The 22,986-nt window shown below is 39.6% G+C and overlaps 3 protein-coding genes across 10 annotated transcripts in view; 2 read left to right on the top strand and 1 right to left on the bottom strand.

The window, feature by feature from the left end:
* Poli (DNA polymerase iota) overlaps positions 1-10,904 on the top strand; it is a 35,777-nt gene extending 24,873 nt beyond the window's left edge. Inside the window, exons 11-12 of one of the 2 annotated variants that reach the window (XR_004117361.1) lie at positions 8,684-8,861; positions 10,592-10,904. The gene's annotated coding sequence lies outside the window, so the exon portion shown is untranslated. Of the gene's footprint in view, positions 1-400; positions 1,117-8,683; positions 8,862-10,591 lie in introns of those variants that run through there. The other variant, XM_031365983.1, reaches the window with a different exon arrangement.
* Stard6 (StAR related lipid transfer domain containing 6) lies at positions 1,042-22,669 on the bottom strand. 5 transcript variants are annotated; one of them, XM_031365990.1, is made up of 9 exons: positions 22,542-22,669; positions 21,817-21,983; positions 20,703-20,780; positions 18,879-18,972; positions 18,644-18,693; positions 11,389-11,515; positions 6,398-6,515; positions 4,044-4,137; positions 1,042-1,359 (listed from the first exon to the last, which is right to left on the bottom strand). In XM_031365990.1, the coding sequence occupies exons 4-9, from the start codon at positions 18,966-18,968 to the stop codon at positions 1,137-1,139; spliced, it is 702 nt and encodes a 233-aa protein (XP_031221850.1). In that variant the 5' UTR covers positions 18,969-18,972; positions 20,703-20,780; positions 21,817-21,983; positions 22,542-22,669; the 3' UTR covers positions 1,042-1,136. The 5 variants fall into 5 exon arrangements, with proteins under 5 accessions (XP_031221850.1, XP_031221854.1, XP_031221851.1 ...); XM_031365994.1 differs by having other exon boundaries at positions 20,773-20,780; XM_031365991.1 differs by lacking the exon at positions 22,542-22,669 and adding an exon at positions 22,344-22,501.
* Positions 22,332-22,986, top strand: part of CUNH18orf54 (chromosome unknown C18orf54 homolog) — a 28,639-nt gene continuing 27,984 nt past the window's right edge. The window contains exon 1 of one of the 3 annotated variants that reach the window (XM_031365988.1): positions 22,332-22,875. The gene's annotated coding sequence lies outside the window, so the exon portion shown is untranslated. The remainder of the gene's footprint in view (positions 22,876-22,986) is intronic. The other 2 variants (XM_031365986.1, XM_031365989.1) reach the window with 2 other exon arrangements.

Here is a 22,986-nt window from a genome sequence, read left to right as displayed (position 1 = left end):
CCGCAGCTCCAGACAACCATGTTCTGCCTGCCTCACTGCTTCCCCACTGTGGTAGTGATGCTCTCAGAACTGGAAGCCCAAAATAACCCTTCCTTTCTATATGGTGCTTTGGCCATGGTATTTTCAAAATGATAGAAAATAACGAGAGGTTGCATCTCTGTTTTATGTTGAGGTGTGTCTCTTAGAATAAAGACAAGGTCCTGCATTTAACCCAATACACTAGTGCCTTTTCACTGCACAATTGGGACCAATGATATTTAGAGTTATTATTGAAAAGCGTGTATTATTTCCTCTCACTTTGTTGACGTTGTAGTATTTAGCATTCTCTTATCCTCTCGTTTCCCAAATAATGGAGGAGTGGTTTATTGATCTCTGTTGAGATGTTTGTCTTTCCTTTTAGTCTGAAGACTCAGCCTGATACACCTGGTTGGAGGCTGAGAGCTGCCAGTGGCCACTTCTTCAGTGGAGCAGCCTTGAGCTGATGAAGGCTGAGGGCTGCGGGACGGCAGTCTGGTTTTCCCTTCTACTTGAAATGTGACAGTTTCTCTGTGTGACAACGCTCCACCCTCTCACTGTTTTAAAACTTGCAGCCATTCTGATAACTGTGCGGACTCCTCAACTTGAATGTTACTTGAATTTACCTAATGGCTAATGTTGCATTAACTTTTGTTTTGAGTTTTTTTTTGTTTTTGTTTTTGTTTTTGTTTTTCACGACAGGGTTTTTCTGTATAGCCCTGGCTGTCCTGGAGCTCACTCTGTAGACCAGGCTGTCCTCGAATTCAGAAATCCGCCTGCCTCTGCCTCGCAAGTGCTGGGATTAAAGGCATGCGCCACCACACCCAGCTTGAGTTTGTTTTTAATGACAGATTCCCTTTCAGTGCATTGGCTTTGGCCACTTCTTAACTGGATTGTTTTTATATTGTACACTTTGAAAGCTTCTTGTATATTTTAGGTAAGAGTTCATTGTCAGATATGTCTTGCAGATGTTTTCCCACCCGTCTTTCCATCTTCTTCCCAGGGACTCTCACACCACAAGGTTAATGCGTAGAGATGTTTAACAGATTTATTCATACTGACTTGGGAGTAATCTGCAGTAATAAACTACACTTACTAGTAGTTTGTGCCGTCTGAAATCTCTATGGTTTAATGGCAGAATGGCTGTCTTTCCTTTTGTGTACAGATGAGTGCGTACCATGATGTGCACGTATTGGTGGAGCTTTGCATGTCTTTATGGCATCTTTCACATTGAGAAAGAAGCTTACTAAGTTGGGAGGCATAGACTTTTCAATTACCGATGTAGGCAATTTTCCTTTCATTTCTGTTTGGACAAACATCACTAGCTTGGAATATGCTGGGTTTCTGTAAGTGAATGAAGAGTTACATAAGATAAAGCAGTCTTAATTTGATATTATGAGATAGCAAGTTTGCAGAGGGCAAGATTCTTAAATCACTTCTCTTTGGTGCTTTCTACAGTGCATATGGCAAGACAGTTTAACTCAAGGAGGACAACGGAGGTCAAATCCTCATAAAGCATCAAGTGGTCAGAGTACAGACTGAAATTTTACATCCTTATACAATATACATTATATATATAATAGTCATAACATACATTGAAATTTTAGTTTAAGTACCTCCTCCTTTTGATATTTGGTTCTTTGAGCAGATACACAACCCTCAGAACACAGACCTTCTCTTTTCTCTGGATACCTGCTCTGGTCATGTTTATGTAGCATTTATAAACTTTATGCAGTACTTTTCTATGTGCAAATTATCTACTTAACAAGAAATATAATATGTCTCTATTAAAATAAATAAACAGGGAAATAAAAGTTATATATGTTCCTGAATATATGCAGTTTTTTGTGAAATATACTTATGCTTTTTCCTTTTATTATAAACATAGATTCTTTTTTTCATACAATAAATCCCGATTATATTTTCCCCTCCCTCTAGTCCTCCCGGCCCCCACCCCCATCTCCTCTCTCATTTGGATCTATTCCCTTTTATGTTTCTCATTAGGAAAGTACAGGCTTCTAGGGGACAACACATAACAAAACAAAACACACTAAGAAAATGAAAACCGTTCTATTGAAACTGGACAAGCCAAGCCAGTATTATATTTATATAACTACTTTTATTAATTGCCCTCTTCTCTGAGACTGAGTTTTAGAATGCATCTCAGACTGTCCTGGAACTCACTATGCAACTTAGGCTGTGTTTGAACTCATCATAGCAATCCTCCTGCCTTCACGTCCCAGGTTCTAAGTTACAAATTATACTACCACATCCAGCTACACACATGCAGTTTTAATCCTTAGATACTATGGTCATAGAAAACACATTTCAAAACTTTTAAGTTATATTATCTTTTATAGACAATTATAAGGTTATTTTAAAAAATTCAAAGCTGTAAATCTATGCCATTGCTAACTGTCATGTGAAAGGAAAATTTTAAATGCAAATTCAAGGAAGAAAGGACTGACTCTAAGGCTCAGCCCAGTAGTGGGCACGGCTTTATGCCTTCTGAAATGAGCACTGTGATGCTGGATTCTAGAAAGTTCACCTGTAGTGGATGAAAAATTCTATGTCAACTTGAAAATCTCGGGGTAGGTAGAGTTTCACTGAATGATTTTAAGGTTCAGTAGCTGATTGTGGGAGTCACCATTTCTGCCCTTCCCTATGCAGAGCTTAGGCTACATGTGTAGTCCTAAAGTCTGCTTCAGTTTCCTAGGGTCACTCACATCAGAAAGCTTTCTGCTGCTTGCGGAGAGGACTTCAGTAGGACTCTGTGTTATACAAGTGTTTGCGTGTCTCAGTTACAAATAAATGGCTGCTGTCTAGAACGTTAAGACTGCAGGGAAGACAAGAGCAGGAACCATGGTTTCTGTGAGCATCTTTTTTCAGTCTGTGAAAACGGGGCCGTAGCATTATCCTGGCAGGCCGGGAGGCAGAACCTGCTCCCACAAGCTAACAAGACCTTGTGAGTTCCTGCCAAGAGCTCATTCTCCTCATTCATTTGGCTTTGTTCTGGTAGGGATCCTAAGATCTTGGCCACAGATTGAAAACTGACAAATAACTGGAAAGACAGCAACCATGTGGAGCAATGACTGTCCACTAATGTGTAAAATGTCTTAAGTTCTCCGCTTCAGTAAAGAAAGCAGTTACACAGGAGAGAAAGTAGAAACACAGGACTAAAACTATAAACACATTTATTTCTCTTACAAGTTTATATTTTACCATCCCAAATTTTATGTTCACTTTATGTATCAATATTGATTTAAATAACTTAATATAAATTAAAATGAACAAATATGTGAGGTGATATATATGCACTTATGCATATACTCCAATTCAATGCAATGTGTACTTTTCCTGAGTCTATTTAGATTATCATCTTATTTCTTGACTACCTGTTGGCAGCATCTCAACTCTGGTTTTGCCAGTTTTTATCTAAATATTCCTCTTGGATACCTCATTCTGTAGACACCTCTTTAAAGCAGGTAATCCCATGGGAATGATTCACTCAGGATAAAATACTCATGGTTTATAAACTCGTGCTATATTTTCAGGGAATTTTATCTTACCTTTTTAATTATAATTTTTTATTTTGTTTTATAACTGTGTCTCCACCATTTCTATTTCTCCCCTCTCTAGCTCCTCAGCTGTTCTCCTCACTCCCACTGTTTCTCAAACTCATGACCTCTTCTTTAATTATTACATGCACGAACACATTTTGCCTAAGTACACTTAGGGCATCTCATATATGCATGTTTAAAAACTCCTTTACAGTGGGGAAATATAAACATCATGGGAAGTTTCACTATGGGAAAACATTTGTGTGTTTCATTATGCCCAGAAACTTTGAATATATTTTTATTCTTATATTTAGGGCAAAAATATAAAAAAGGTTATTTTTAAAGTTGTTCTTAGGGACAGTTTTTCTCTTCTAACAAAATATATTGGTACATATTTCTACTGGTGAGTGAAGTAAATCGTATGTTGAAGTTAAAAATCTTGTTAAAATCAACAGCAATAATACTTACTCCTTCAGAGGTGAACATATATAGCCAGAGGGATGATTAAAGCCACGGATATAATGTGAAGTTGGCGCAAACCCTGGGAATTCCACACTTTTAACTGTGATTTAAAAAGTTGAGGTGAGACCCAATCACAAAGACAAAAAAATATTATTTCTAGAAGCATAATTTTAAGATATATGATAGCATTTGGTTTCAATGTTAATACTGGTTTCACAGTGTACATAAATCTGTACTTGTATTCCTAAAGATGCTTGTATATTCTTATACAGGGAAAAGTCTTTAAAAGTATCATTTCATTACTTTCTGAGGTTTGAAACAAAAGAGCCAAGTATAGAGAGATTGTATTATTGAGTCAGGGGTTCACTGGCTGTAGTTAATACTTTTATTCTCCACAAAATAGCTGACTACTGAGACACATTAAATGCCCTCTTCTCTTAATTCAACGTGCTAATTTTAAAGGGTAATTAAAACTTAGGAGAATTTGTCTCCGTAACTAACTGTGCTACAAGAGATATGTGCTGCAGTGAAAGAGGAGGTGAGTGTGATCATGGTGATGATAATTATATATTTTCTAAAAATAGTTTGAGAGAATATGTCAGACCAGAAGATATAGATTGTCCTAAAAGATGATAACAAAGTCTAGGCGAAAGGCATAGTGCAGCCCAGGTGCGAGGGTGATGTGGTTGGACAAGTATTCCATTTGAACCTCTTTCCAAATAGAGGCTTGTATACTGGCATGATGGCATTGCCTGGGGTGCTAATGAGGTTGCTTTCCTTTCCTCTTAAAATGTGATTATAATTCTATTTCCTTTTAAAAATATTAACAGTTTACCAAAAAGTATGACTCTTTAGTGAGGCATGACTTTGAAAACCAGAAAGACAGAACTTTAAAATCCAGTAGCTTATTAGATCTGTCAATCAGTGTTTTCACAGCTTAATTCCTGGAATGTCAGCTTTATCCTCAGTGAGACCACACACGAAGTATCTAGCTCAAAGAAAGGTGCAGAGGGCGCTTTAAAAACACTAAGAAACCTGGCTATTCACTGAAAATCTATTCACTGGAAATACTTTACTGAAAAGTTAGCTTTGTTGCTTCAAAAAATGAATGGTTATTTCTAGTTGCAAGTTTAAGCTTTATTAATTTTTGGGTTGGCTTGGAACTCATTAATGTAGACAATGCTGGCCTCAAGTTCATAGAGATCCACCTGCCTCTGCTTCCTAAGTGCTGGGATCAAAGGCATGCTCAATCATGCCCGACCTGACATATTCTCATTTATTTAGTTATTTTGCTATGCTGGGATAGAGCCTAGAGCCTCATGTGACTATGACAGAACTGTCACTGAGCAAAATCTGCAGCTGCTATTTTACCCCTTTTCTGACTATTAGTAAAAGTCTCAAGTGGCTTGCTTTCAAAATATGGAAAATTATAGCTCTACAATTCTGGAAAGGCAAAGATGTGTACAGTAGGCTCTGAAAGCATTCTATATACTGTAACTCTGGAAACAATGGTTAAAATCTGTATACACTGAGAAACTTCATCTTTAGTGAGAACCAAAGACCTGGCTTTGAGTTAGAATACTGGCATCATCCTGTAGTAAGGTATTACATCGCATGCGAAGTACTACCACAGCTTCACTGTCTATCCCTGAGTAGTTTTACAGGAGAGGAAACATTCTGATGGAAATTATAAGATGAAATCGAAGTCACGGGGAAAACTGGGATCTTCACCACTACCCTGCCAAAGTACTTTTAACATGATCTTAAGCTTTCAGAGTCCAAACTCTTATGGTTTAAAGTTTTGAGTCAGTAACACAAGTTAGCAAATGCTGGTGCATTTGCATTTCACAGAGTCACATTATTGCAGAGCAGGGTAGGGTTATATCAAAACTTGCATTCCATAGAAGAGATATAAGCACACGTAAGGAGTGACCCGCCCAGCACTCTTCATTCAGTATTTTCATATTTTATACTCAGTAGTGTAAGAATTAATATATATGCCTATTTTAAACAAGCCAAGTATAAAGTTATATATAAAAGTCAGTTTTGTTTCATAGACTTACACATGTACTCACTGAAATTTTAGCTCACAGTCATCTACTTCTATTTCATTCACAGTTCATACTGCAAAAGTGCAGGAGGAACTTTTCTAAACAGCACCTCATAGGGTAGGTAAAATACCTGGCCTGTATATTTAGACACAAGCTTTTTGGTTGCACCGAATAAACAAACAAACAAACAAACAAACAAAAAATGAATTGAAATATAGTTTCTTCTAAACTATTAACACTAATTATTAAAGGCAAAAATTTTAATGATACATAGTAATTCTAAAACATGGGCAAAATGTTTCAACTTACTACAGATAATGTCCATATTCCCTTCATAGTGCTTGATGTGTACTAAGTCGATAAAGTCTCTAGGGGAAATTGAACCCATGGCAAAACTTTGTGTAATGGTGTGGCATATAAGTGTGTCCTGTAACAAAGCAAACCATAAAGATTGCAAGAATTACTCAATGTGAATGATTGACTGTTCCCCAAAGAACTTTATCATGTATGTTTAGCCTGTATTTAGAAAATAAAAATAAGGTTTTAAAAAAGTGTTAAGCCAGTATCACCAAATCAGCCTGCATTTTCAGTGGTAAAGAACATTAGAGTCAAAATCATGAGTGCACAACATTCAGCAAGGAGTAAAAAGACCATTTACTCTCTTCGTAGATGGAGAAGACAAGGCCCATGAGATGAAATCATATGCACAGCCAGAAAGTAGTTAGAACACAGGTTTTCGGATTTCCATACAGCCCTAGCTTGTCTGTATTAGGCAGGTAAAATAAATCTGAAAAATACATTGATTTGGCACTTTATAGCATAAGGCCTAAAATTAAAGACCAGTATTAACACCATTTGATGAAACTGGATTTAGAATGGCTTAACTGCAAACTCTTCCAACCCTCTGCCTTCAGGCATGCTCTCTAGGAGTCCCCCAGCCATACTCACTAAAAGGACCCAGATACTACTTAACCCTTTCAGGGATGTCAGCTCTCTGTTGGCCTATGTTGCAAGACAGGCTTTTCCTGGGGAGACATCAATACCAGTCTGCTCATCCCAGAAAGAGAACCCATGGCAGTCCAATGCAAGGATACAGCAAAAGTCCAATTTGATGAACCAATGGTTTTATTAGGGTTCCTTCCAGGAATATGGGCAAGAGGCTACTTACTTACCGGAGCAGAAATGACTCAAAGACAGCTAGCTGTAGTGCCAAAGCCACCCCAGCATGGGTAAGAGCTCATAAAAGCTGTAAACCTGGAGCTCACTGCACAGCCTGCAGAGAGCTCAGAGTTTGAGAGTGTCAGGTGACAGTGAACAGGTGGCTCAGTTTATCTGAGCCTCTTCCAGGCAGCTCAGCTGGTCCTTGTTTCCTCAAAGTAGTTGGGCAGTTCTCTGCCTGCTTGTAGGAGTGACTCCCAGCAGTCTTTCCTAGTCACATACTTAGGAGGAAGGAGGAGCCTAGTGAATCTGCTGAGTTTCAGGGACTTCCTGGAACTATTCTGAGTTGCTTAAGTCCTTTCCTAATAGAGCTTACCTAAAATATGGACTGTTTCACTTCCCTCTAGAAGTTGTTTTACTTCCTTGTAAAGATCTTGTCATAAAATATCACTTCCCTTTACATCCTGTGTCTCAAGAATTTTCCCTCCAAGATGGAGGAGAAAACTGCTATAGCATCACAAGCCTGCCTTCCTTCCACAGCCTCTGCCTAATCTATTCTCATGTTATTCTGGGTACTCTGCCCTCTTCTCCTAGTCCATGATTCATGATGATATACCACTGTTTACCTCATTTGCCCACTGTATTATACATATGTCTCTAAGAATACACTTCTTCCTTCATCCATGGGCTGCACAACAGGCAAATAACCCCTCTGAAGGTGACATACTACGAATATGAACAGGAAGGTGAAATGATGCCCTTCAGAGGTACAATGGAGCACTGACTAGAAGGGGCAGGAACTGGAAACAAATCGTAGTTCTTGTCACATATTTGCCCTAGGAGTCTTGGGCAAGTTACAGGAGCCCAGTCTGCTTATAAGTCTGTTAGAGTCAAATGTAGCATTCCTTTTTACCGACTTACAAGAAGAGCAGGCAATTCTGAAGTGCCAATGGACCTTTTGGTCGGTGCTACACAACGGTGATAGAGAAAGCTTAACAACTGTGTTTTGATTAGTGAGGCACATTGTTTCTCAAACTGACGGCTCAAATGTAGAAAAGACCATGGTATAATTTACTCTTATTTTATATTTTGAGGATAGGAACATAAGCTCTCCCTACAGATAAAATGGATTTATCTTTCAGGGATTCCCTACAATCTCTTTTTTCTCTCTAGACTTTAAGATAAGTTTAATAAAAACAGGTAAAATTACAGAGGGCTAATTATGTAATGTGCGAAACATGCATGTAAGGCATTTTTTTTTTTTTTGGCTTATTTTGAAGACTCGAAGACCAAAGATCCAGTGATCTAGAAGTTTATAAATTCTCAGTTATCAAATCATGAAAATTAGTCATACTTCTCCATTGCTGTCTACTACTGTTTTTTATGTTAACATTAGCTGGAACCCTAGCATAAGTATTTTTCCTCTTTGTTTTGCAGTGCCTGGGCCTGATGCCTGACAGGCAAGAGCTGTGCTCTGAGCTACTACATCTACCCACTGTCCTAGAGCTCATTTCAGGAAAAGTCGTCATACGTAACTTAGACTGGCCTAGACGCACCATGAACCTCAGGCTGGCCACCAGGGCAAGTCTTCAGCCTTCCAGAGGACTCAGTGTTGGTTAGTTTGGACTACTTAGTTTGTTTTTTTAGTTTACATATGGTAAATTCACCCATTTAAAATATGTAGTTATTCAGTTTTCTAAAATATGTTTAGTTGTCTAACCTTCACCAAAATCTTGGTAGAACTCATTTTTGGTTCTTTCTTCATCCATAGTCCGGCCTGTTGTCTCCGTCTCTAGACTGTGTTTTCAGTTCTGTGACTCCTCATGCTTGCCCTAGTGCAAACCACCCAAGAGTCATTTAGATTGCTCTCATAGCTCCATAACCATTCTCACCAATTTCATCCTTTTTTCCTTTTCAATTGTGACTGGGAATTTTGTTAGGCATTCTAATCTAATTTAGCATCTGTGGTCTTTCAGATTCTGCTTCTCTGGATTTTAATGTTTCCATTGAAATGTCAGCTGTTATTCTGTTATAGAAATACCTTTGCATGTAAGTTGAGTTTTCTCACTGTGTTGAAAACACTTCTTCCCCGGCCCCCGTGTATTTGATGCTTTAATTACACTACCATAAGGGAGCGCTTCTTTTCTGGTTCTACTTAGTGTTCTGTCTGCCTCTTGAATTTGATGGCCATCTCTTTACTTAAGACTTGGGAAGTTTTCTTCTATGATTTCACTGAAAGTACTTTCTAGGCCTTTGACATGGAATTCTTCTACTGTGCCCATAATTTGAAGGAGACCTCAAACTTTCCATTTACACTTAAATATTATTTTTCAGCTGAGTGATTCAACTTTTCTACCTTATCCTCAGGCTCTGCTGTCCTGCCTTCTGAATGATACAGTCTAGGTTTTTAATTGAGTGTCATTTGACTTTGAGTCTTCACTTTTAGTCTCATATCTTCATGGTTTTGCTTTAATGTTTCTGTATCTTTTTTGAAAAATTTTAATACCATGAATTGACTTCTTTGTCTTAATCAGATGTTTGTTTTGTTTTCTTGAGCTTCATTGGAGAGTTGTTTCTGTCTTTAAATCCTTTCTGGCCTTTCTATCCTTATTGAATGCTTTGAATGCACTATAATTCTCTTACAGTTTTTTCAAATTTTGTTTCTGTTGTTTGCATTTGGAACCATTACTGGAACTATTGGGTGATCTTTAGATAAGACATGTGATTTTGTTTTTTATTTTGCTTGCCTATTTACGTTAAAATTGTACATATTTTAAAATGTGGAATACTTAATGAGCTTGCATGTCATGCTTGAATAGAAGTCACAAAAATGTCCTCTGTGTGGATTTTAGTATGTGTGCTGCTATAAAATCTTTCATTAGTTCATACTTTGTCCAGAATCTTTCAAAAATGTTTTGATTTGCTTTGTGTGTGTGTGTGTGTGTGTGTGTGTGTGTGTGTGGTGTTTACAAGGACGTGTGAAGGTTAAAGGACAACTTTGGCTGTTGACTCTTGAAATCCACTTTGATTGAGGAAAGATCGACCTCTTTGTTGTGTGTTACTGTATACACAGGCTAGCTGGCCCTTGAGTTCTGGGTCTTCTCCTGTTCTCACTTTTCATCTTCCCTGTGGGAGTGCAGGGGTTACAGCTGTTACTTTGCCCCCCCCCCTCTGTAACATGGGTTCTTGGAATTCTTACTCAGGTCCTTATAATTGTATGGCCGTTATCCATGATGCTAACTCTCCAATCCTTGTCTTTAATGTTTAGCAGTACCTGCTGTTTCTTCTGATGTCCTATGGTCCATAGCAACATGTATATGCTTTCTATTGCCTAAACTCTGCCAGGATACTTGAAGTCACAGCATCAAGGAGGCAGGAGAATCTTCAGTTCCAGGCCAGTATGGGCAGTGGAGTGAGCACTGGGACCATGCGGACTTCTTAAAAACCAAAATAGCACCAACAAGTTCCCCAAAGCCATGGCTGGAGAGACAGTTCAGTGAGTAATAGCACATACTGCTCCTGCAGGGGACCCAAGTTCTGGTCCCAGAACACTTGCTTCTCAGATAGCCCACAGCTCCATGGGCCTTCTAGGTCTCTGGTCTCTGTAAGTAGCTGCACTTGTGTGCATACCATTCTCCCAAGATATTCTGGACTCCTTTCAACAAGGCGTGCTTAAATTTGTTTCCATATAATACACGTGGATAGCTACGTTTAATTCCCTCAGGGCATAAGACCATATCAACAGGAGACTACCAAATTAGGAATATGATACTTATTTACAAATAGAACAAAGCTAATCGGCATTAAACTCTTGACTATTGATATTTTAAGGCTTTTATAACATTTTAGCTAGGTGTAGTGGTCCATGCTTAAAATTCTATCACTCAGAAAACAAAGGTTGATAGCAGCCTGGCCAACTAGGTGAGATATGGCTCAAACTAAATTTTAATGAAAGTAGTGGTATATTGTGAGGGTGTGTGGGGGCATTCAGTGATACAGTGTTTGCTTAGAATGGGAGTGGTCCTTGGTTTAATCCCCAACCCTATCATTAAAAAAAGACTACTAAACAGTTTTTAATAAGCTAAGACATCAAAATATAGTAACACAGTAAACAACTATTTACTATTTAAATAGAAAATTACCGAATCAATCCTGTGTATCACATTGAACTTTTTCAATGATTTATCCCAAGAAACTCTGTTATCAGATTTGAAGAGGAAATCAGAGAGATGACATGCTGGTTCTGGAATTATTCCTTCGATACGGTATCTATGGTTGTCAAAGTAAAGAGAATTTAAAAATTTAGCTTAAGCAGAAAGTATACTGGTATTGAAATTAAAAATTGCAAAGAACAGTAAAGCAATTGAATATCCCATATCTAAAACACTTGGGACCAAAAACGCTTTTTATTTTGGATTCTTTTTGAGTATTTGCATATATATAATGACAGACCTTGGTTATGAGACCTAAGCACAAAATTCATTTGTATTTCAAAATCTTTATATATGTATCATAATGGGAATTTTATACAACATTTTACAATTTTATTCAATACACTATATTGAGTGGGAACTATCATAGCTTATTTAAATAAACATTACAGTCATTATTTCAAAGTTTACCTCTATAGTCAGGCCTCGTGGCACAGACCTGTGATCTCAGCTACTTGGGGACTGAGCAGTCAGGAGAATCATGATATTTAATTTCTGACTAGGTCAGAAGCTAAGTTCCAGACCAGACTGGGCAATTTAGTGAAATTCTATCTCAAAAAGTATAAAGATATTTTTGAGATATAGCTCAGTGGTGGAAAACTTTCCCAGCATATGTTAGGCCCTGGTGTGTCTGGGTTGTGATTACATTTTTATAAACAATAAGTTTTAAATTTTGTGTGTTGTTATCTACTAAGAAATTAAGGTATCAGGAGAAAAATGGATCCAAATCCAATCTTAGCCATTTGCCAGCTGAATGAGCAATTAGAATAGTATGGCCACACTTTTACTCTGGATTTTTTTTCAAAGAAAGAAAATAGATGTTTTGGCTTAAAACTTTTAAGTCTCTAAAAAATTCAAATTTCTTCGGAAAATATGATTAGAACTAAAATGTCGTTATTACATAGAGAAAGGAGTAATCACGTGTGTGGAGAATGATTACCTCCACTGTGCTTTCTATTTATTGAGACGGGGGTCACGTTGCAGCATTTTCTCTGTCTAATCACGTTAGGGCAGTGACAGGTCTGTGATTGGACAGGAGTAGGGAGGCAGAGCTACGAGTTTAGGAGTGAGGAGGTCAGAGGTCAGAGGAGAAGCTGGAGAAGCAACATGGAAGCAGATGAACAGGAAGACGATCCAGACCCGGCGTGGTTTTAAACAGCCACAGGTAGCTAAGGTTTCCCCAAGGTTAGAATAATTGGGTTAAAGCATTATCTTTATCATTTGGCTCTGAAATTATTGTATTGGCATCTTGTAAATTGTGATCTTATTGATATATAAACCTGGTTGGATAATTAAGCCTTAAAAGTCATGTTTCTACCGGGTACTAGACACTAGATAACTGACTGTGGGGTGTGGGGCATTGCATGTAAGCGAGATGAGAAAAGAATAGCAGGACCCCGCCAGGTATAGTGTTGTGGCCGGCCAGTATACCGGCACTTGATTAGAACGTTGTCCAGCAGGGCAGGAGATTATGAGGGGTAGTCTTTTTTTTAATATTTCCCGCAACAGGGTCAAACTATGTAGCCCAGACTGTGCGACTTTTTATAAAGCTCAGGATGGTCTCAAATGTAAGCACGCCCTTCCTCAGCCTCCCAAATGCTCAAGCTACAAGTACAGGCATGGGCCCTGGCACCTGACTGGCTTCCAGGACTTGGTCCGATAAGGAATTCTTCAGACAACTTCCTTGTATATATATTAAGTTTTCTTTAGAAGCTTAGTTGGTCCCAATTTCCTTTATGAGATAGTCTGAGATTCCTTAATGGGAGGTTAACTTCCTTCATTGTGAAAAACATTTCGAGGGGTGGGGGGCAGGAGGGAGGAAGGGAGGATGGGAGAGGGAGGGAGGGAGGGAGGGTTGAGACTGACTGACTGAGACTATATCTCAGTTTTAAGCCTGGGGAAAAATAAACCAAAATGATCACCATGTGATGCATCAAAATGCAGCAAGGTCATCCCACAGACGGTTAAGACTGAAGTGTAGAATGTTTGTTCACAAGTTTGCACACTCTGCCCCACACTGTCCTTTAATTATCTGATGTCTCTCCATGGCAGGGTCGTAAACTCTGACGACAGAGACTTAACGTTTTCTATTTCTAACCTATACCCAATAATACCTAATCATGCGTTCCGTAAGGCAGCTTTTCTGAAATTACTGATGGTGACTAACACAGTCTTTTATCAGTCTTGCCAAGTGACACCAAACGTAAACTATTTACTTCACAGGATCTAATTTTCTACTCTTGTTGTACTTCATCCTGGTGGACAGCAAGACATAGAATCCAAGCCTCACTGGAAGGAGTGGTGAATGTGGGCACAGTACAAAGCACAGGGATATGGAGGATAAAGAGGAGGAACATGTGTCAAAACTCCTTGGGGGAGATTTGGAAGTCTGTTTCATAATTATTTATGATAATACTATGAGATAATATTGAACTGCTAGCATTATTGATATACTTTTACTTGTCAATTAGAGATAGAAAAAAAAATCTGTGAAATGTCCTAGTTTAAACTCAAGTTCTGAAAGAGTGCTATATAACTTACCACTGAATAACTTAGCTTGTACTCCATAAATTACTCATAAGGTGGAAAGGCAGCAGAGCTTAAATGATAGTTTTCAAACTGTCTTCTGAATACTATGTGAATGGTCCTTTATTGTTTCTAGTTATGTGTGTGTGCCTGTATGACTTTATGTGCACCATGCAAATGGGAAGACATGGGATTTCTTAGAAATGGGACAGAAAGGCACTTCCGAGCTGCCTACGTGTGAGTGCTTAGTGTGTGTTGGTCCTCTGGAAGAGCAGCAAGTGCCCTTAATGACTGTGGCCATCTCTCCAGCCCCGTGAATGATTCTGATAGGGAGCCTTTTAGGGCTTATGGGTTGTGAGATACTAAACCAGGATAAATTCTATACTAAATTAGGGCTTTTCATTTGGGTCACAGTAACTTTATCCATTACTTTTGTTGTATAATTTTAAACTCTGAATACTGTTAGTTGTAAAATGTATTAATATCTCATTTGTCTTCATTAGAGGTTTAAGAAAGGATTAAATGTGCTGATAGTGATCATCAATAAAAATACATAGAATGGGAATAACTGATAGGGAAAGAAAATAGTGTGGTAAGGAAGCATGAGATGTTAAATCAGAAAAGGTAGACTCTGGTAGAAGCTTTCTCTGGAATAATGTGCTTCAATTATTCAGCTCACACAGTGGATAGTTTTAGAATTCAGAAGAAATAATGATTAAGATAATACAAATAGCCTTTCATGCAAAGTCCTGGCATCTGAAAGTTTTCATTTCAGTATTACAATGTAGGTACCTTGGAGATCATCAGCTATGTAGGCCTGTACTCACCTGAAACGGGAAGGGGAAGTGCTATTTATACTGTATATAATTGTAAGTAATTGTATAGTGTATATGGGGAGTGGATTACATTTTGTATGATGTAATGCCTGGCATCAGATAGAGGAATGCATTGTTGAGGGAAGGGAGGAAAGGGGTTCCAAGCACAAATGTGCCTTCTGATGCATAAAACCAAGTCCTCAGACTAACCACCGAAGGTCCTTTATGGGCAGCAAATTAGTAACAAAAGCACAAATCCTAGCAAAATATATAGATTACTTTTTTATATTGCAGTTACATTTTTATAGCTAAAGCTCATATATTCACTAAATAAATATTTACCATGTGTGTATGTGATAGGCAGTGTTCTGGTGTAGGCATACCACAAAACACAAGGATGATTTATTTCTAGTCTCATTCCTATCAAGTTCCTGTTCATACCACTTCCTAGTCTAATGAGATACATATAATGAATTAAAAAATAAATTCCACATAGTGTAACCTGTGAAGGTTACAGGAGCAGAATAGTTAGAGAGGGACTGAGTGTGTGCGTGGGAGACTTTTAGCTTGGTGGGCAGGAAGGTCATTGTGAGGAGGCCACACTGAAGCTGTGAACCTGATAATCAGAGCTGACATTAGCTTTGGAGAGATGTGGGAAAGGACGCCAAGCAAAAAAAAAAAAAAAAAAAAAAAAGATTATAAAGGCTCTGCAGGTTCAGTGTTCAGTGCAGGATGTATGACAACAGACCGCTTGTGGATATGGCACGGGGAGGAAGAGCACGATGTGATAGCGATGAGGGCCCAGGAGTGACCTGGAGGACAGGATAAAATGTTCTTATTTTAGATGTGGGAGTGGCAACGGCGGAGTCATAGCTAAGACTTTACTTTGGGCACTGGGTGAACAGTGCCGCCATGTAGCTGAACAGGAACAGAGGGCAGGAGTCATTCCCATAGTCCACTGAGAGATGCTGGCGACAGCAGGGTACAGCAAGGAGCTGGTAAACACCGACCACCGTCTCTGTGCGTGTTTGGTCACACAGGGATCCAAGCTTGAGACCAAAGACCCTTCTCTAATCTGTTCTAAAAATACAGTCTTACTAAAAACAAAGTCAGTGAGCCAGCTGGGTCCTTGTGACTGCAGAGGGAAGGCCAGGAAGTACTGCAGTGCTCACTGGGCAGTGCTGCGCTTGGCTGGGCATCCATGGCAGGCTGAACCAGCAGAGCTCAGGGAAGTGAGCTCACTCAGGGAAGTAAGCTCTGAAGTGGAGGCTCACAATCCTCCTCCCCGGCTAGAGTCCAGAGTAGACAGTGATCAAACCCAGGCACCATGTGAACACCAAGTGCAAGAGGAGACTAGGAATTACCCCCTGTGATTCACTAGCAAATGTCAATGACTCAGGCAGCCCCGGGGTCAATGCTCCAAAAAAACAATGCAGAGAATTAATCGTACAAGTTGGTTGTTTGAAAAGAATAACATTGACCAACTCTTAGCCAAACTAACCAAAGAGTAATAACATCTAAATTAATAAAATTAATCAAAACATATACTTGAAACAAGACAGCTCTTTAAATAAATGGTGCTGGATGTAAGCAAAATATAAGCCTGCAGAAGAATGAAATCGGGTCTGTATCTCTCACCTTGCCTACAAATCAATTCAAACTAGATCAAAAACTTAATGTAAGACACCAAGCCCTGCAAGTGGTCAAGGAAAACACGGCAGGACACACGCGGAGGAAACGAACTTCTGAATGGAGCCCTAGCAGCAGAGCGAATAGCCATAAGAGTTTGCATGCAATGGAAAAGCTTCCGCCACAGCGATGGAAAGCAACTGTGTGCACACGGCCCGCGGAGTGAGAGAATCTTGCCCAGGTATACGTCAAACTGTTAATACCCAGGCTCTAAAAGGAACTGCCAAAATTAAACGCCAAAACCTTCCCTGCCAATCCATAAACACGCCAACTGACTCAGCGGACATCCTTCCCAGGAAGAAACACAAATAGACGATAGACAAGGTGAGCTGTGGAAAGAAGCAGTGCTCTGGGACCACACAGCCACCAGCGGCTCCTAACCGTGTGAGCACGAGGGTATTCGTTGTGCACTAGCCGTTTCAGATCACACCGTGGAACCCCACCCAGCCCCCATTCCCCACTACTTTGGTCCTTGGCTATGTCGGTTCAGTAGGCCTTGTAGCAGGACAATACTGCCACCTACTGCTTGAACCTTTTTCTATCCCTCCCTCTTTCTCTTTGGTTCCTTTTTTTTCTGTCCTCATTCTTCTTATTGTGACTTCTAAAGTGCAGAGGCTGACATGGGTTATGATATCTGGGTACATAGCCCCACACTCGACACCATTTTTTCCTTTATTTTAATTATTCCCACTCCTGTGTGCAGCCATCTAACAACCCAGCTATCAACCTACTACCTATCACCAGTCTCCTTGTGATTACTTCTTTTTCTTTCCCTTCCCACTGATGTTAACATGTTAGTATACATAGTATCATCAGGGTCCCTAGACACTACAAATTAATCTATTTAACAAGGGTTGTTTTCCTAGTCTGTTTTCAGAGTGGTCTAACAACTGGATAGTGACTTGTGCTGCAGATAATAATGACAAATAAAACTGTCATTATTACATGTGAAAGAAAAACTTTCTATGACAAAAGCAGGCTACAGGAAAGGTGCTTCCCACAGCAGCCTGGGTCTCTCTGTATCAAGTAATCGGGACAACCCCCGCTGACATTCCTACAGACCAACTCTTCACTAAGACTCTCTTCCTAGATCCTAGTTTGTGACTAATAGGTTTTATTTCTCTGGTATGCCTGGGCTTAAATACACCTCTGCATACACATGTTTATTTATTGTTTGAAGTGCCTCTGTTAGGATCATCTACTGCTTAGACAACAAAAGAAAGAATTTCTTTCTTGGTACATATTAAAATAAGAGAAATTCTATCCTTATGTGTTCATTTCTTTTTTTTAAATGGCATGCAGGAGGCTAAAGCAGGAAAACCTATCTCCAAAAAGAAACAACAACAAGCTTACAAAAGTTGGGATACAAACACAGGTAAATTCAGTAAGATGAAAAACCAACAAAAACAACAACCAGAAAAGCCATATCAACAGCCAGATGTGCACAGTCGAGGATTTCTAAGGAGCAGTTTCTACAAATTTGGTCATGGTTTTCTCCATAATCCAATGACCTGAGGGAACAGATGTGATGCCAGGGGCTATAAATGAATGCCTAAAACCAAAACAGGATAAGAAAAGACAAAAAAGCTTAAAATATATTAGGATATTCACTTTACAAGAACACTTTAGTTGGCTGTGTTTGAAACAGTCTAATCCTCAAAACCACACTTAAAGCTATTTATAGGAAAAAAATCTGCATTCATGAGTAAGAGAAAAAAATGGATGGGGAAAATCTTTTCAGTGGTATGAGGGAGAAGTGAGGGATTCCAACTATCATAAAAATGGTACTGTGGGCAAGAAATGTCCATTTGCTTTTGCAGAACTTTTCTATCCTAGTGAATTAGAAGGGCACTTTTTGTGTACATATACATAATTTTCTGGTGTTAGTGATGATGGATCCAGGGTCTTGTGCACTGAAGTGAAGTGTTCTACATTAAATGCAAATCTGTAGAGGGATTTACTTTCTGACCGTACTTAATGTCTGGAAATTGTTGCACAACACACAATTACTCTACTTTATGAAAGCACATGATTTCATGCATCATTTCCTGGTTAGTATTAAATAGTTTGTTTTACTTAATGAAGTGGTGTTAACTTTCAGATTTGGTAATGGAACTGATTTAAAACAATGACTGAAAATGAGAAAATGTACTCACAGGTTTCCCAGGAATAGTTTAGAGGTCTTGCTGGAAACAGTTATCTTTTTCTTAAGGGAGAAATAAAATTTGGAAATAAATTAACTGTCAGACACAGAAAACAAAACAAAACAAAAACAAAACAAAAGTAAAACTATGTTTTTCTGGCTAAAAAATAAAAAGAACATATTATTTTAAAACATCTTTACAGTAAACTTTCATTGAAAAATAAACTCTTGAAAAATACTTTTCTTACTGAAGATTTAACGACTTTCCAGCCAGATAGATCTTGATTGTAAGCTAAAACTTGTTCAGCAGTTTGTTGGGCAATTGCCTTATAGTCCATCTACCTGTGAAAATTCAACAAGGATTGTAAAATATAATTTTATAAACAAAAAAATTTCCAGATTGCATAGTTGGTCTTGAATTCATGAACTGAAGCCATCCTTCTGTCCCAGTCTGTCAAGTGTTTGGTACAATAGGTATGCAATCTATACACTTTAATGCTATTGTTTTTACAAATATCTGTCATTTAGCGATGCATAATAATTCTCTGATCACGTGCATTCACAAACCTCTTTTCTTCGAATGGGAAAACATGCAAGCATGTAAAAAGCCAGAGTTTGAAATCAGGGACCTGAGTGAAGTCTGATCCCTGTCATGTGTGAAGCCTGATATGTAATATTTCTGTTTTCTTCTTGATGTAAAACTAGACTATGCCTAATACCCCGTGGAGTCAAAGTGTTAAGTAAAGCCTTAAATGGGTTGACTAAGGTCCCAGAGCATGGCAGGTTCGAGTTTTCCAAAAGCCATTATTTCTAACAAGTTCTTTTTCCTTGTGATGTGTCACACTCTTTTGTCATGTGCTCCTGGTATTAACCTTGAGACGCTGAGGCCATATGTGGTTTCCTCTTCAAGTATGTTCCTGTCAGCTCTCTTCTTGTCCATTTAGGCACAAGCATATCAGTCTCCTGGTTTTTCCTCAAGTACAATCACGAACTACCCTGTCTCAAGGTCTTCGTCCTTACTGTTCTTTTCTTTGGGAAAATCCATGATAGATTATGCTCCACTGGATCGTTTGCTTAAATGTCAACCTTTCATACAAGATCATATTCAAAGCAATTCAGTTTCAAGACATTTACTATATCTTTTCTTGCTGCTAAGTACTGCAAATGACTGTTTTCTTTCCTCCACATTCATAGACTGAAACTGATTAGGTCGTGATTCAGTCATGAGGGCAGAGACCTCATGGATAAGATTGGTACCTTTATTTAAGAAACCGCAGGCAGTTTATTGGTCCTCTCTGCTCTGAGAACACAGCCATAAAAGCAGTCTACATTCCAGAAAAGTGCCCTGGCCAGAAACCAAACATTAAGGCATGCGGGTCAGACTTATAGCCTCCACAAGTGTGAAAAATAAACTATTGCTCTTTATAAACCATCTAGTCCATGGCAATATGTAGTAGTACTCCAAGGGGACTGAGTACTGTAGTAAGTATAGCATAAAAAAAAAAAAAAAGCCTGTGTGTGTTATGACTAAGTTCAGAGGATGGCTGGGCATCATGGTTCTTCAGCCCATCACCCACTTTTCAGTTATGGGAAACTGAATAGATGCTACAAAGACTGCGGTAACATCTGGATTCAAATCCAGACTCTGATACTACAAGTTGGTGAGTGTTTAGACTCTGAACTTCAACTTCCTACATTTATAGGTTACTCATGGGGGGGTGGTCCATAAAATTTACAAGAGTTATTATATGCAAAAATGCTTGAAATAGCGAGTGGTTTTGTTCAAGGTAGTCAATAAGGTTAGTTCCTTATAATTAACTGTTATAACCATCACTAAAAAGTTCTTCAAATAGCTGCCCCCTAAGCATTTTAACATATCTTAACACATAAATATCATAACATTTAGACATCCTTTGCTCTCTCCTGACACTTCAGGATGGGTCATCAATTTATATTCTCTTCCTTGGCTTCCAAGAAAGGGCACAATAACTAGGTGATACCTTTTATACTGGAAAAAACCACAGTACAACATTATAAACTCCTCTTTCCTGTAAAAGTCCTGGCATCTTTACCTTTCTCGGATCTACTCCAGAATTTTAGTGCCCATTGATACTATTCTCCAGATCCTGGAGATCTCCATACCTGTTAACCTGTAAGGAAATAAAGTGGAAGTTGAAGTATTTTGATCCATGACTTAGGGCAACATATTTTATCAATTCTTTTACATTACCTCCACTAACACTTTATAACTTAATTAAAAAACACACTTCCAAGGTGGAAGTAACAGGTACGTCTTACTGTTCTATTGCTCTGATAATTCACCATGACCAAGGCTACTTATCAAAGAAACCATTTAATTTGGGGTTTATGGTTTCAGAAGATTAGAGTCTGTCATGACAGTGGAAAGGCATGGTAGCAACAACAACTGAGAGCTTACATCTTGATTTGCAAGTTGGACACACACACACACACACAGGAAATGTCACAAGCGTTTTCATGCCTCAAAACCTACTCTTCAGTGACACACCTCTTCCATCATGACCACACCCCTTAATTCTTCCCAAATAGTTCCACCAGCTGGAGATCAAGTATTCAAACACCTGAGCCTACGGGGCCATTCCTCTTCAAACCATTACTGGGTGGTTTAAAAAGCTTTTTTATTTCCAGTATGAGGAATAATTTCCAGTACTGAATTTATCATCTTAAGCAAGTGTTCTACCACTGAGCTACATCCTAAAGCCAAGAACTGTTGAAGAACCTTTAAAAGTATAGGTTAAAACAATACCTAGATGGAGCTTTTTTTTTTTTTTTAATCTAGGGTTTTTTGTTTGTTTGTTTGTTTGTTTTGTTTTGTTTTTAAGGTCATGCTATAAACCTTGTTTGGCTGGTCTCCAACATGGTCCTCTCTTAGCCTAAAACACAGGGTTTTACTTTATCACTGACTTACCTAATATTGATCTAGGAATTTTACACTTACTGGCATTTATCACTAGCTGTAAGTTTCTGCGTGGTTGTATTATTATTTTAGAATCATCTCGCCTTCCATAATAGATGTGTGTTTAATGAACTACTGACTGGTTGTTTTATAGCATCTGCCAATTTTGCTAAGAGCAACAGAAAGGTAGAGTTCAGAAGGCTGGAGAGAGTATAAAGATACAGGACTGAGCAAAGTTATGGTTCTATTACCTGATGATGTAACATTGGATGAACTAGAATGTATGTATTCAGATGAAAATCAAGGGTGTCTTCAGCCATAGGGTCAGTGGAAAACAGACCATTGGTGAGATAGCATCTTTTTTTGACATAGCACTTGGTTGCAACTTGATTCTTCCCACTTCATATCCTGTCCCAGCCTGGTAGACAGGATCATACAAGTTAGTGATCTTTGTGTTTGTACTTTGTGTTCCTGCTTTCTGTGCTGCCTGACTGGGTTCGCTAATGCACGTTGGGCTCACTGCCATTCTCTCCTGGGAATCAAAGTTCCCAAAGACTTTGTTAAATCCCATCACAGGTCAGTCGGACTTCCTTCCCAAGTCCCAAATCTGCAGCGTGTTTGAGATGGGTGGAAGCCCAGGAGGGTCAGGGTTCTGGGGCCTTACGGGGATGATCCAGAAGTGAGCAGAGTGACCCTGGCTGAATTGGTACCTATCTTGGATGGGGGGTGGGGGGGGTGGGGGGATGGGAGTGTTGCTCTGAAGCCGCGCAAAGCTCACTGGGAAAGACCTGGGCCGTGGCTGGGACTCTCAGAGAAGGGTCCCGCATCTGAGAGCGTCTCCAACTCTCCTATCGCACAGTTCTCTCCCCCAGCCCGGGAAGCCCAGGCTGCCAATTGCGCCAGGAAGAGCAGCGGCCCAGATGAGGACAGCATGGGTCACGGACAGAGTCTAGAAAAGACAAGAAAGCAAGCCCACCTCTCCCGAGGACGGCGACCTAACGCCCCTCAGCGCCCTTTGACCTCTGAACTCTTCGCGGGGCTCTCGAGACCCTCCCCCGCCCCCCTCCCTCCCCGGGCGCCCGGTACTACACATGCGCCCTGCGGCCCGGCGCCATGATGGGTCGGTTTGAACGCGAGCGCGGGCGTCTGGCCTTCCTGCGGTGGCGGAGGAAATAGCGGTCCCGAGGAGGGCGGTGTCGCGCTCCGGGGGCGGGGGGGATGCTTTGTCGCATCGTCCGGTCTGGGAAGGACTTGGGCTCCCCGCCGAGAGTCTGGAAGTGCGCGCTTTAAAAAAAAAAAAAAGTGTCCGGGTAAGCCATCTGCGGGGAGCGCCGCATCCTCCCGCAGCAGGAGGGAGACGCGGGTGCTGGGCGGCGGGACGGAGCGGGGAAAGATCCTTCCAAGGGAGGGAGGGCACTGTG

The sequence above is a fragment of the Mastomys coucha genome, unplaced genomic scaffold (assembly GCF_008632895.1).
Source record: "Mastomys coucha isolate ucsf_1 unplaced genomic scaffold, UCSF_Mcou_1 pScaffold13, whole genome shotgun sequence".
NCBI classification, from domain to species: Eukaryota; Metazoa; Chordata; class Mammalia; order Rodentia; family Muridae; genus Mastomys; species Mastomys coucha.
The sequence above is the reverse complement of the archived record's forward strand: the minus strand, read 5'-3'. Positions and strand labels throughout refer to the sequence as shown.